General features: G+C 37.0%; 1 protein-coding gene across 1 annotated transcript in view; it reads right to left on the reverse strand.

Annotated features, from left to right (window-relative positions):
• Positions 1–9,370, reverse strand: part of LOC137634940 (uncharacterized) — a 592,943-nt gene extending 583,573 nt beyond the window's left edge. The window contains exons 1-3 of the mRNA XM_068367504.1: positions 9,071–9,370; positions 977–1,147; positions 586–680 (exon numbers count right to left, since the gene is read on the reverse strand). Of these exons, the coding sequence (XP_068223605.1) occupies positions 586–680; positions 977–1,147; positions 9,071–9,236 (432 nt within the window). The 5' untranslated portion in view covers positions 9,237–9,370. The remainder of the gene's footprint in view (positions 1–585; positions 681–976; positions 1,148–9,070) is intronic.
• Positions 9,371–15,267: the final 5,897 nt, after the last annotated feature.

A 15,267-nucleotide genomic window follows, 5' to 3' on the forward strand; every position in this document is an offset into this window, starting at 1 on the left:
AGGTATGAGAGAAAGCTCATCCGGCAACCGACCCTTTAAATTAAGGATAATGGTTGGCAAGAAGATGCCATACTAGAGCAAATAAAGGTCAACATAAAGTCAGACTGATTCAAAGGAATCACATAATCTTCGCCATCTTAATACACTTTGTATTTTAGAAGTTTATTTACTCATTGCAACTTTTACTACACTAAATTATCTAAATTGCTGTAACCATCTGCTTTTCTCATGCCAATCACTGTATAGTACTTTGTTTCAAGCTTTCCTTCTTCACTGCCAAAAATCATATTTATGAATGGTATATGAAAGGTTTGTATCTAAGCAGGAAAACACAATGGCACTGCCATTCTTGTATACATAATAGGAACATTCAGAGGATACCTTTTGCTATACAGTACTTTCTCTACTCCACACTTCAGTTACTTATAAGTGGCAAAATGCTTTAAACAAAATGTTACAGGCTTAAGTATCTCAAAATCACATGACTTATATATTGAATTGTGATCTGAAGTAATACTTCATGGATAACTAATTAATGATGATTAATTCTCATAAAAACATGTCCTATAAAATGCACACACCAACCTTCAAATCAATTCCTGCCTTCTTAGCAGCCACTTTTAAAGCTGCTGCACATCCTTCAGGATTAATTCCACCAGCATTACTCAAGACCCTAATGCCTGATAATATAATGACACAGTAAGGAAAGATACAATTCAGTATCAAGAATCAACTTTAAATACAGTTTATAGAATTAATTGTAATCAAAAGACAGTAACCAAAGTTATAAGGTTAAATCATTAAAAGTGGAACCATAAACTACTATAAAAGTAATTCTACTTACAAATTACATGAAGGTCCAGGCAATGTAAAGTATATCTTAAATTTACTTTTAACAAAACCAAGACTTCAGACAATTTTTCATATCAAAAGAATAAATATTTCAAACAAAATAAAACTTACAATGAAACCTTACCTTTTCTTTTGATATCATTCAAATATGGCCCGATTGCAAAGAGGACAAAATCAGGTGCATAGCCAAACTCTGGGTTTTTTGCACGGGCAGCAGTAAGAAGAGACATGGTGATTTCAGATAAGTAGTCAAACATGAGGAAGTCAATTTTTCCATTGTGGATAAGCTGAGGTGCTGTAAGAAAACATTATCAAATCACTCATTTTCAAACCCCTTGGATAAAGAAGAAAAATCATATATTCTTCTTCTGTAGATTAATACAAGCCTTTTCTTTTAAACTAATCAGAAACCACAAATTTTATAAGTACAGTGCTTTAATTTGTATTTTTCATAACTATTTAAACTTGAGTCCTTTAAAAGGAGTATGACTTTAGCTTGACTGGAATTTGGATGTTAGAATTTCAACAAGGTGTGTCTGTGATTACTGGTGGGTGGCGGGTGAAGTCCCGTACCCTTGCCAGCACACTGAGATGCCACTTTGACCTTCAGTTAGGTCTTGCAGGGTTGTGGAGGCAAGAAGGAAGACCTAAAGGACTAAGGTTTGTATAGCTAAGAAAATTACAAATTGCTTTTAAAATTCCTGATTTTGTTCCTACACAAATATAAACCCTCGTCCTTTATTAAGAGACTTGACGCAGTGGGAGGAAGCTCCTATAACCAAACTAGTCTATTTAAAATCCCAGGATGTCAAACATGGGACCGTAGGAGGTGCAAGCTGGTGATCCCTGCAACCTTTAATTTAAGATAAGAATCTGAGGTTAAGCTAGGTTTCTGTATACAGACAGAAGGTCATGAAAGAACCTCATACCACTGTAAGGGTATCTTCTCAATGTAGGGTTGATATAAGTAATAGGTTCTACATATAATTCTTTACCCCAAAAGAAGGGAAGGAAAGGAAGAAAAAAGGCCAGAAACTCTACCTATCATCCTTGTCTAACATTGGGAATGGTATCTTAAATGAGATGCTCCTTGTCCCGTAAGGAACTAGGTCAACTACACCTGTTAAGCAATTTCCACAGGTTCCAGTGAAAACATCTCTGAAGACCTACTGTACATGTATACTCCTTAGATATTGGGCTGTAAAGGTTGTCCGACATTTCTAGACTTGTCTTTAATACAGGTCCACTGACAGGTTCTTCCTAAAATCAAGAGCTAAGCAAATTCCTCTGAATTAATAGGCTTATACTGGAGCTGAATCATCAGGATTCTCTGTTTGAGGATGCGCCCTTTTAATGGCTTCACAAAGTTAGAAGGAAATGGTGTTCTTCGAAATAGTCTTTTTAATTCTGCTAGCACTAATACAGAAATCTTGTTTATTTTCAGGTAACATCAAAGCACCCTCATAGGACAAAAAAGCAATCATCTGGATGTTCCCTCATGTCCCTAAGGACAGAGATGGAGAAAAACTCAAACCTGGATTCCTCGACTGCAAGGTTCTGGGTTTCTGCCACGATCTCCGAGACAAAGGTAAAAGAGAACTTTCTTCATCCTTCAGAATGAAATAAGACATGGGAGATACTATGAAGCTTGCCTACTCTCTTCACTGAGGCTAACATCATAGATTGAAGTCCTTATCCCATACTTTTCATAGTTGTCTGTATGGCATCCTTCTAAGGGACCTAAGGACTCTGGTTACATATCATGTGAATGGGGCAGATTCCACAAGAACGATCAGCTCTGCTCTTATTACGTCAGATGACTTAGTCGAACGAAGAAGTAGGGCATTGCTAGCACTGAGGAAAACAAAAATGAATGAAAGAAAAACTCCCACAGGACGACAACCTAATCACCGGACAAGAATGGTGTCCCCAAAGAGAACAGAAGCATACTAAGGACTGCGCATTCTCTTTGCCTGCTGCCATTGTCGAAGGAGATCAGCATAGTAAGAATCTATTGACAAAAAAAAAAAAAAAACATTCGGGAGAATAACCTAACCCACGGGCGGGAAAGGAGTTCTCCAACAGAGAAGGAACAAGCTAAATGCTATGCACTCCCTCAGCCGGTCCCCATCACAGGACGAAGGAGAGCGATGTTATTAGTGCCGTAGAAAGGTAAATTAAAACCATTCTATCAAAAATCAATGGGTGGTTATACCTTACTAAAAGTCTTATGGCTAGTTTCTGCTTTGCCAAAAGTATAATATCCCTCATCCCCAGCTGGAGTAGAAGGTGCAACAGGTTGCTCTGGTGATTCATTCACCCACCCTAGATATGACCATTCTGTCACAAGGACAGAACCAGGAACGTAACTGGAGCTGAAGGCCTGGGAAGGCCAACAAGAGCGGGGAAGAATCCCTGGCACTAATCTTGGTAGAGATGGAAGAAGTAGTTTTTATTCTTCCATTTGCTAAATGGGGTGGAGGGACAACCTCAAACCTGTGCCACAAGGTATGGGAAAAAGGCTCATCCAGCAACAATTTTTTATCTTCCAATGATTGGCCAATGACAGCCTTAAGTGATGTCATCCGCTCAAATCACTACCAAAGTATCGCAGGATGAGAGGAGCAGGAGTCCATTGTCCAGATGGGAAGGGTGATGGCAGGTGCCAAAGCTCCTCTATCAACTGGGAAATAGAAAGTGTACCAAGCCATACACTACTGTTCTGCCTGACTACCAGGGTAGTCGGGGAGATCTTAAGCACGGCCCCATGGGGCCATGACACGGGACAGGGAACCACTCAGATACCGTTCACCCCCCCCCCCCAAAAAAAAAGAGAGGTAGTGTTGTAAAGACCCCTAAGGCTGCAGAATCGGTGTCAAAAATCGAGAAGGAAGGGGTGTCAGAAGAAGTAGAAGAATGTGCACTTTTCTTGCACTTTTCTTCCTCTTATCAACCCTTGTCCAGGCTCTCCAAGCAGAGGAGTGTAGGTCTGAGCAATCAATGAGGATGATGGTTCCCCAAGGGGAGAAATCACAGGAACCATAAAACTAGGGAATACTGTCACAGGGAGGAGGTAAACATGCTCACAGGGTCCCATGACACAGACACAAGCAGGGTCACAGGCACAGAAGGTGTGGGATACATGGGCCCTGCACCCCAGGGTACAAGGAAAGAGATGGCTAACACAGGAGTGACCAGAATAGGGGTGATGTACAGAGTAACACCCTGCATCAGGACAACACACAGTTTCAGCCCCAGGACCATCTTACGACCCATCTTAGGTGCGATACCTGCAGGTGCCACAACATTTTTCCTCGGCACTGGCACCATTTTAAGAACCTTTACAGTCTTTATGGCTTGGGGAGTTATCATCGGGGATATCCCCGAAATCAATGAGACTGGGGACATATCGCACATTTCTTACCACTGGCATGACCATGGGAGACACTAGTATTGGGGACACTGGGGTAGAGGTAGCCTTAGCTACCAGATCCCTCAATAATGTCATAGAGGGCCTTCCTGAAATACCTAAGGAGGCCTAAGCCTTCCTTAGGTCAAACTGCCGTCAGTGGTATGCACAAACGGGAGAAGCTCCAACTTACGATATGGTGTGGCGAACACTGGGAGAACTCTACCAGACACCTGAACCAGAAAAGCCTGCGGACGTAGATCCAAGGGCTCCTTGTTCCTTGGACTAAGCCAGGGAATTATGTACAGGGATGGCGATAGTAGATGCAATCAATGAGGAGACTATAGAAGCAAATGGGGTCTTCTTAGTGTTGCCAACATAGACCCCAGAGAAGACTTAGCTCTCTCCCTCCCCCTCAAGGTATATGCCAGCCACTGCACAATAGGCCAAGACTTGCATTCGTCACACAGGGATGATTGCGGATAATTATGCCCCCTCTTAAAAGCACAGAGCGGGGATCTTCAGTTGGTTTACAAATAAATCAGTTGCAACATCCACCCTTACTGCAGCAAATACAAATCTCTTCCTTTTTATCTTCCACAAAAATAATAAACTGCCATTCACTTTTTCAAAGATAAAGAAAAGGAAAAAATTTGTTCAAGAGCGCAATACTGTACAGTATTACGTTCGTACTCATAACAGCCAAAAAACAACGTGAAGATACTCCGACAGGTGGAGTGGTGGGGCTTTTTGTCACAGGAACCATAAAACTAGGGAATACTGTCACAGGGAGGAGGTAAACATGCTCACAGGGTCCCATGACACAGACACAAGCGGGGTCAAAGGCACAGAAGGTGTGGGATACATGGGCCCTGCACCCCATGGTACAAGGGAAGAGATGGCTAACACAGGAGTGACCAGAATAGGGGTGATGTACAGAGTAACACCCTGAATCAGGACAACACACAGTTTCAGCCCCAGGACCATCTTACGACCCATCTTAGGTGCGATACCTGCAGGTGCCACAACATTCTTCCTCGGCACTGGCACCATTTTATGAGCCTTTACAGTCTTTATGGCTTGGGGAGTTATCATCGGGGATATCCCCGAAGTCAATGAAACTGGGGACATATCGCACATTTCTTACCACTGGCATGACCATGGGAGACACTAGTATTGGGGACACTGGGGTAGAGGTAGCCTTAGCTACCAGATCCCTCAATAATGTCATAGAGGGCCTTCCTGAAATACCTAAGGAGGCCTAAGCCTTCCTTAGGTCAAACTGCCGTCAGCGGTATGCCCAAACGGGAGAAGCTCCAACTTACGATATGGTGTGGCGAACACTGGGAGAACCCTACCAGACACCTGAACCAGAAAAGCCTGCGGACGTAGATCCAAGGGCTCCTTGTTCCTTGGACTAAGCCAGGGAATTATGTACAGGGATGGCGATAGTAGATGCAATCAATGAGGAGACTATAGAAGCAAATGGGGTCTTCTTGGGTGTTGCCAACATAGACCCCAGAGAAGACTTAGCTCTCTCCCTCCCCCTAAAGGTATATGCCAGCCACTGCATAATAGGCCAAGACTTGCATTCGTCACACAGGAAAGATTGTGGATAATCATGCCCCCTCTAAGAAGCAAAGAGTGGGGATCTTCAGTTGGTTTACAAATACTGTAAACCAGTAGCAACATCCACCCTTACTACAGCAAATACAAATCTCTTCCTTTTTATCTTCCACAAAAATAATAAACTGCCATTCACTTTTTCAAAGATAAAGAAAAGGAAAAAATTTGTTCAAGAACGCAATACTGTACAGTATTACGTTCGTACTCATAACAGCCAAAAAACAACGTGAAGATACTCCGACAGGTAGAGGGGTGGGGCTTTTAGCCTGTGCTTACTACCTGTTGTCAACTACCTCGTCAAGAATTTTAACAGCTATTCCAGCTGGCACTGAAAACATCTACCTGTTCATAGGACACAAGGTTTGTATATACGTAAGAACAAATATAAGCTAGTATCTTTTTAGTAGTGGACAGTAGGTAAGGCCAAAAATATGTCACATAACAAATGGAAAATCCTCTGATTGGCAACTTGGAAGGAGTACGGAAGCGAGACCAGTTCCAAATACTGAATACCAAAAATAAAAGACTTATGTCCAAAGTCAATGAATTAGGATTTGTGAATTAACAACATTATCATCCCCCATGCAAAACCTCTTTAGCCTACCATATCCATAGCTACCCTAAGACTAAGTTTCCACCCAGTGTTTTCTTCCCACCTGGCTTCACTCCTGGCTAGGTAACATTAAATCATAATAAAACCAGATTCATAATACTGTATTGTATTTCAGACAAAGATAAATAATTTCCCCTTTGAGAAAATTTATTTGACAAGTATGAAGACAGCTTACGCCTGCCCAAACCAACAACATACACTCCTAGTTCTCCTAATATTGGACAACAATAAAATAAATCCAGACAGCCTAATATCTAAAACCTAAGGAATATCATGTAAAATTAGAGTTACGGACAACTTTACCAGATTCCCACTGGGGAGTCCCCCATTATTTTATTTATTTACTTAATTTATATATATATATATATATATATAGATATATATATATATATATATATATATATATATATATATATATATATATATATATATATACAACAATAAGTATTCATTTGTCGTGAAATTAAGTGTCCTTTTCGAAGTAAGGGGGCACTTTTCTATGAGAAACACCTGTTATATGGTAGAAAAGCTAGAACAGTCCATAACTATAATAAAACCATACATCATATGACCTATCAGAGCAAATTATATATATGTATATATATGGGGTGAATGTAGTTCATCGGGACAGGGCAATATCTTTCTTATTACTAGCCCAATAGTTTTTCCTTAAGGGGAAGATGTGCTTTACTATGATCTGATATACCATAATATAAAGTTATTTTATGTTTTCTAAGTTCAACCCAAGAAGGGGGTCCGGGGGCTTGCCCCGCCTAGGGGTTGTGATCTGGGAACTACTAGGTTCGGTTCGGTGATAAGGGTACGAAGTGCTACTGTCCTCACCGGGCATCATGTCCTCAGTAGGTCCTACCCGCTGAGGCTAAACATGTTATATAAGGAAAATGCCCCCACCAGGCTATGTTGAGTTAGTGAATGGGGTCTCCCCTGCCATGTCCCTTTCAGGCAATGGAGCCATTTGTCAGACATGATAATTGGTAATAACCTGATAACAACTTCACTCACAAATGTATGCCGAACGATAACATTAGCAACGTTACCAATGATACATAGTGTTACCAACGATGACTCGGATTGTTAAGGTAATATTACCAGTTACACAATATATAGTACAATAAATAGTACAAAAAGGGTACAGAACCTAACAAACCCACCTAACCTAACTTAGGAGTTCCCAGGTCACAAAACTCACGTATGTACTGGGAATGTTAAAATAAGCAACGTTACCAATGATACACAGTGTTAACAATGTTACAAAGGCATTGCTAATGGTAGCAATGCTACGGTAATATCATGTATATTTTAATGAATTGTTCCATACACACTTTACATAATATATAAAAAGGTAAAAAAGGGGTGTTGGTCACCCCTGCATATTCCCTATATAACATGTTTAGCCTCAGTGGGTAGGTGCCCACTGGGGACACAACCCGCTGAGGACAGTAGCACTTAGGGTACTGTTGGGTTAGGTTGGGTTTGTATGATAGCGACAGTGGTTGGGGGGTTGCAGGGGGGCGTTAGCCCCCCCGTTAGGTCACTAGGAAGGTAAGGACATGGCTTGTAGGTCAGGTTAGGGGGGGAGAAGTTTGGGTTAGTTGTTGTCCATTTACAGGGCAATATCTTTCTTATTACTAGCCCAATGGTTTTTCCTTATGGGGAAGATGTGCTTTACTATGATTCAATATACCATAATATGAAGTTATTTTATATTTTCTAAGTTCAGCCCAAGAACAGGGTCCGGGGGCTTGCCCCCAGCTACGGGTTGTGACCTGGGAACTACTAGGTTCGGTTAGGTTGGGTTTGTATGATAGCAACAGTGGTTGGGAGGGGGTCGCAGAGGGACGTTAGCCGCCCCCCCCCCTCCCGTTAGGTCATTAGGAAGGTAAGGACACGGCTTGTAGGTCTGGTTAGGGGGGGGAGAAGTTTGGATTAGTTGTTGTCCATTTTTCTCGGCGTGTCCCCATAAACTACAAAGGCTCCTTTTATTTATTTATTTATTTATATAAATATAATATATATATATATATATATATATATATATATATATATATATACAACAATAAGTATTCATTTGTCGTGAAATTAAGTGTCCTTTTCGAAGTAAGGGGGCACTTTTCTGTGAGAAACACCTGTTATATGGTAGAAAAGCTAGTCCAGTCCATAACTATAATAAAACCATACATCATATGACCTATCAGAGCAAATTACATATATGTATATATATCTATCAGTGCATCAATCACGAATATTTTGATGTTCCATGATTGATTGATTTAAAGTTTTCAGGCATCCTGACATCTGAGGTCATTGACGCCGGTGATGTTCCATGAATAAGAACATGATATCCAAGGGCAATAGAGAGGGAAGCACTAGTAAGTAAGGACAATTCGGGAATGTGAGTTTAACGTTGGGCTTATTAGTGACGGCGCAAGGGTAAATATTTCTTGGACCAACACCATAGCCTGGGATGACATGTTAACAAATAGGCATAAAGGAGGGCCAAAACAAATAAATCATTTATAACACATGTTAAAATTGCAAATTTACAATACCTGCAGTAGGAGTGTCACCCCAAAATCCACTGGCACATCCAATTCGAACAGTTTTTTCTTGGCTGTCCCCGGAGGAAAATGTTCTGTAGGGAAATCTTGCATTATATAAAATACGGGCAGGACATATGTACTTCGTTAAAGGCTGAAACCTTAGGGACAATGACATTCTTGTGATTAAATTAATATTCCTCCGGTACTTTCGAAGAATAGTTGAAGTCGAACAATAACAAAGTTTCGGCCAAATCAAGACCGGGGAAGATAGGGGTCAAGGGCTCGGGGCAAAGTGTTCAGACTAAAGTCCAGACTCCAATCATTAAATATTATTATTATTATTTAAGATACGTTGTTACTGTCTGTAGAATCTGCACATATGTGTGGCTGAACTTGTCTGACCTGATTATAGTCTTCCATTCGTAAAATAAAAGTAAAATGATGGAAAGGTAGAATTAATTGTATTTCTAATAACGAAGATAACCCACCACCTCGCTTATTTATTTATTATATAAGTAGCGTTGACTATAGTCTAAACTATGGCTTGTAATAATTTATTGCAAGTTTTTAAATCACGATCCTAACTAATGTTTGTTTTATAAACAAAATGACATAAGCTAAAAATAAGTAATAAATTTGAAACCATACCCCACATGTATAAATTGTTATCATTAGACTGTAGCGCTCTGCTTAAACTGTTCTCCATCTAGACGACCCTTTCCCAGTTTAAATACCTCTATCCAGACAGACAGCTCAAACTACAAAGAGCTCTTGCATTAAAATATTACAAGATATCAAAACTATTACATGATACCGGCCAATTGGAAAATCTTACAATTCTCCAATATACTGTTTATTAAGAACGCGAATCCTAATTTGCGTTGGCGAAGAAAATTTCAAGATTTGGTGATATCCAAAACGATATCAATGCCAATCTAGTCTAGATAACCACCTTTAGGTCCGTGACAGGGGTATGTTACTGTTTTTTTATTTATAATCAATTTGACTCTTTGCTCAAATACATAATGTAAGAGTTTTTTTTTATATAATTTCATTTTTTTTGTACTTAGAAGGATGTTCTATTTAGGACCTTGTGATTAAGTCTTTAATTTGGTGACCATTGCAGTGATTTTTATTACGATTTTGTAAATCTATAACTTTGTAAGTTATATAATAAGATAAATAGAACGGAAAGTTTAATCACGAGGTTTGTACCTCGGGAAAATATTATTCTTGACCTACTTCTGTAGTGTATTTAGAGCACGTTGTCTATGGAAGTTGATTTCCATTGGCAGTTAGTATCATTTTTACAGCTAACAAGTTTGTTAATATCAGTCATGTATATGGTAAATAAAATATGCTATAGTTCCTTCAATAAGTAATGCAACTAATCTAAATTTCCTAAACATTGTTGTTAAATATTGGTTTGTTCTAGATTTTGCATCTATAAACTCTTTGCTTGTTTAACTTTATCTGTAAATCGACGTATCCATATATTAATCTATCCATTCACAATTCTTCTGCCATTGTATAATTACGAACTATGGTCTATTGTTACCATGCAGATAAAGTCAACGGCCATATCGCGTTAAAAACATTACTTCGTGTCCGATCAGCGAAGTTAGACAAGTAGGAACCACGCTGAATGCTGTTGTAGATTGTAATAATTACTTAGGAACCTCAACATATATATGGCATTAGGATGCAATAAAATCTTTTGATAAATTATGCTTGAAGGACTGTATTAAAGAATTGTGTAAGATTGGTAGGCAAAGATGGTATATGAATTAAACGAGAGAGGTGAAGGGTAAAGATGAGCTAGGGTTGTAGCTTAATAATAATAATAATAATAATAATAATAATAATAATAATAATAATAATAATAAACCATAGAAATATTAGTCTATATCATATTAAAGGAATCTATATTGACTATTACTTTATGTTCCACTATCATAATGTGGCCCAAAACATTCTATCATTCTTTCGAATTGTTATATTATACTTGAAATGCAACAAAATGCAGTTCCTTCACAAAAATATCTTATTTGAATATTGAATGTTAGCCATTTTACTCAATACCCCACTTAGACCAGCAAACGAAATCAGTCATTTACTGTATTCTTTAAAGCTCTTCGTACTCCTTATGACGTCCCAAAGATGTATTATTTAATAAGAAAAGATATTGATTTGGTAATCAGAACATATTTCTCGGATACAATGTTATATGAAAGACTGTCTCTATATATTTTAACAAAAATATAACTATATCCCCTTCATACAAATAAAAATCTTCAGCTCCGTCGACAGTGGCTAATAGATACAAAAAATCGAACTTCGGGCTAGATTTCCGAACAGCCAAGCATAATTGTTCGGAATTACCCCAAAAATCCATGAGAGTTACCTCGTGGCAGTGCATTCTAGTTTTCTGATTGGCTGTAACTTCTTCAGCTGTGATTGGTTGTTGCTTTTGTTTACTATAGCTTCACACATACATACAACATCGTAACCCAAACAGCCAATTGTGTTAGAAATGTTTGAAATCACTTAATAAAAGATAGTATTTATTTGAAATATCGAATAGCCTATTAGCCACGTGTTACTCAATACCTAACTTAGATCAGCAAACAGAATTAATCAGGCATGCCGAATAAAGACAAGCTTTTAAAATCATCCTACTCTTTAAGACGTCACAAAGACGTATTTTACTTAATAAAAATAATCATTTGGTAATTAGAATGTTTCCCTCTGTTAAAATATGTTATTAAAAATCTTATAAGGGATTGTCTCCATATACTTTGAAAAATGTCTCTAAATAGCTTAAAACAAAAAAACAAAAAATCTTCAGGTCGTGGTCATCATAGCATATAATAGCTAGAGCGTTTGAAAAAGAGTTTTTCGAGATTCAGGCAAGTCTGTAAAACAGCTAAACATAAGTCCCGGTACTCTCTCTTGGCGGGATATTCCAGTCCTCTGATTGGCTGTATCTTCTCAGCTGCGATTGGTTGTTGCATTTGTTTACAAATTCACACACACTTATCTAACATCGTAGCCATGACCCAGTTAATTATTCCATCATAAATGGCGTATTTATACAGCCTACGCATTTGAACAAGATCCATTATTTATTTTATCATTAAATTTATAATACTTTATGCGTGTTTTGATAAAAAAATCAATTTCTAAGTATTACTTTATGTAAAACTAATATAGTTATTTTACATCTACCTAGTTAAATTCATTCACAAAATACGAGATGAATGACGTCACACACAACCACCAATCACAGCAGAGGATGAATCATCCAATGAGACGCCAGATATTTCCCGCTAAGGAAAATCATAAGGTGGGAGGGTTTCTCTGACATATGGGGGGCTGTTGGCAAACGAGTCAAATTCACAAGAGATATTTTGTTCAAACGCTCTAGTTAAGGGGACTCTTACTGACGATGATATTCAAAGACCCATAAATTGACATATTACTAAAACATTGTTTAGAGTTTGTTTACATAAAATTTACAGTTTTAGGTCATTTATCTGAATGAAATATGTATACTGCTAGTGTTTTATCCCAACATAGTTACTTGATTATTCAAGATCACTATAATAATAGCCCACACTGAAACCAGCATACACACGCAGACGGTGTAAATTTCATCCTACCGTTGATGACGTCATCAAGACGTATTTCCCGAGTAAAATAATGATTAGGTAATCAGAATCCATCTCTCTACTAAAATGTGCTATTAAAACGTCTCATAAGGGACTAACTACATATTTTGAAGAACATATATCTTGCATTCCCTTACAAACAAACCAAAATATCTTCATAAGACCACGAAATTTCTGTCTTTGTTTGGTCAAATCTTCCTCAGCTGTGATTGGCGGTTTCCTTCAGGTACCCCAGCTTACAACACACACACGCACATCTAATATCATAGCCAAAAGAACAGGCAAACATTCTTTTGAATATGACGTATTTATTTAATTTATGCCCTTCAACAAGATTACTAATTACTTTATTAACTAATTAATAAACTTTCTATGTTTATTTTTATATGAATACGGGGTTTAGATAGAAAAAATTCTAAAATAAGTATAGGTATTTCACCCCTACCCAATTGAATTCATTCATAAAATAAGAGATTGCATGACGTCACATACAAACACCAACCATAGCAATGGACGAATCAGCCAATGAGACAACGGATATTTCCCGCTAAGGAAACCATAAGGTGGGAGGGTTTCTTAAGCTTATGGGCTGTTGTTAGCGAAGAGATACCATAAGGTGGGAGGGTTCCTTAAGCTTATGGGCTGTTGTTAGCGAAGAGTTAAATTAATGCAAAGTCTTTTTGTTAAGTTTTTTCCATCTGTTTTTTTTTTTAATTTATTTATTATCCATCTATCTATACGAACTGTTGTTGTTTGCGGACGGGTTAAGTTTACTCGAGTCATTTCATTCAAACATTCAGCTAAGGATTTTTTTTATCCTAAATCATTGTTTATACATTTCTTATTTACTATATCTTCTAGATATCATTCATTAATCATTCTTTTCTTTTATAAGCGAAATAACCTACATATGATTTTAATGTAATATTTATTATCATCACCATTTCTATCATATTATAATATGTAATAACTTGTCAGATTTAGTGATCTTTTGATAAAAAGCTACCTCGAGTCATAAGTCCAAAAAGAATACATAGTAAGGTAAATAAATAGCAATGTGAAGGCTATATAGGCCTGAAATTCCTTTATATGTTTTTGTTTTGTTACAAATATGCCTATTATTAAAACAATGACTTAAATACAGGATACAGAAGAAGCGGTCTTATCAGTGGAAAAAAAAATTCACATTCAGAATTTAATTTTGTCACGGCTAAAAGCAATTGAGAATAGGCTTTTTGTTTTATCTATTTTCTTTATAAACTAGAATAAATGAACGGTTAAGAAATCAAAATAGCATCAGCAAAACTGATTGTTGAGTACTTACTTTAAGGGGTCCTTCTCTGGTCCTATACAGCAGGGGAACCTTACTCACTATAGGAACTCCTCAGACATTTTACCATGTTCGTCTGAAAACATTCAACATTTTGAAATACCGCATATTGCTCGTTTATTGTCAAATCCACACTATCTAAGCACCTCGACCAAGAAAGTCTTCAGTTTTCTCTTGAAAGCCTTAATATCTTCATCTTTCGAATGTCTAGTGGGAGCTTATTGTATAGTTTCAGGGCCGCATAGAGCTTACAGTAGACATACAATATATCTAGGTTCCAATAATTTGAAACCATCTGTAACTATTCTCGTGTCAACATGCTTTGTTAGCTGCACAATATGTAGCAATTCTCCTAGATATTTTGGAAGTCCTGTTCTGTTATTGTACATATCCTAAATTGGATTCTGGTTTTAACAGACCTACTTGTAAAAATTTATCTTTAACACCGTTTTTTTTTTTAACCTAACCTAATAAAGTGAAAGGTTCCTTAACAAACTATTGATTGACAAATATGTTGTAAATTAATTTCCTGATGTCGAGATAAAGTTGCAGGTGTAGACCTACTGGGTGATCAGGATCAAGTACTTTTCTTGAGAATGTTGAATCAGATTGTACTGTATTGGCATGATAGACACAGTCGCCTAACATTCTCAAAAATTATGATTTTTACAAATTGACAAATTTGAACTCTATAGCCTAGCGTTGGGGTTTGTGAGGCCATTCAGAGGCGTAATTAAGGCAGATGAAATATCAAATCATCATTTCACGAACCCTTATCAATATATATATATATATATATATATATATATATATATATATATATATATATATATATATATATTACATATATACATATATATATACATATATATATATATATATATATATATATTACATATATACATATATATATACATATATACATATATATATATATATATATATATATATATATATATTACATATATACATATATATATATATACATATATACATATATATATATATATATATATATATATATATATATATATATATATATATATTACATATATATATATATATATATATATATATATACATATATATATATATACATATACATATATATATATATATATACATATATACACATATATATAGAGAGAGAGAGAGAGAGAGAGAGAGAGAGAGAGAGAGAGAGAGAGAGAGAGAGAGAGAGAGAG

The sequence above is a fragment of the Palaemon carinicauda genome, chromosome 45, assembly GCF_036898095.1.
Source record: "Palaemon carinicauda isolate YSFRI2023 chromosome 45, ASM3689809v2, whole genome shotgun sequence".
NCBI lineage: Eukaryota > Metazoa > Arthropoda > Malacostraca > Decapoda > Palaemonidae > Palaemon > Palaemon carinicauda.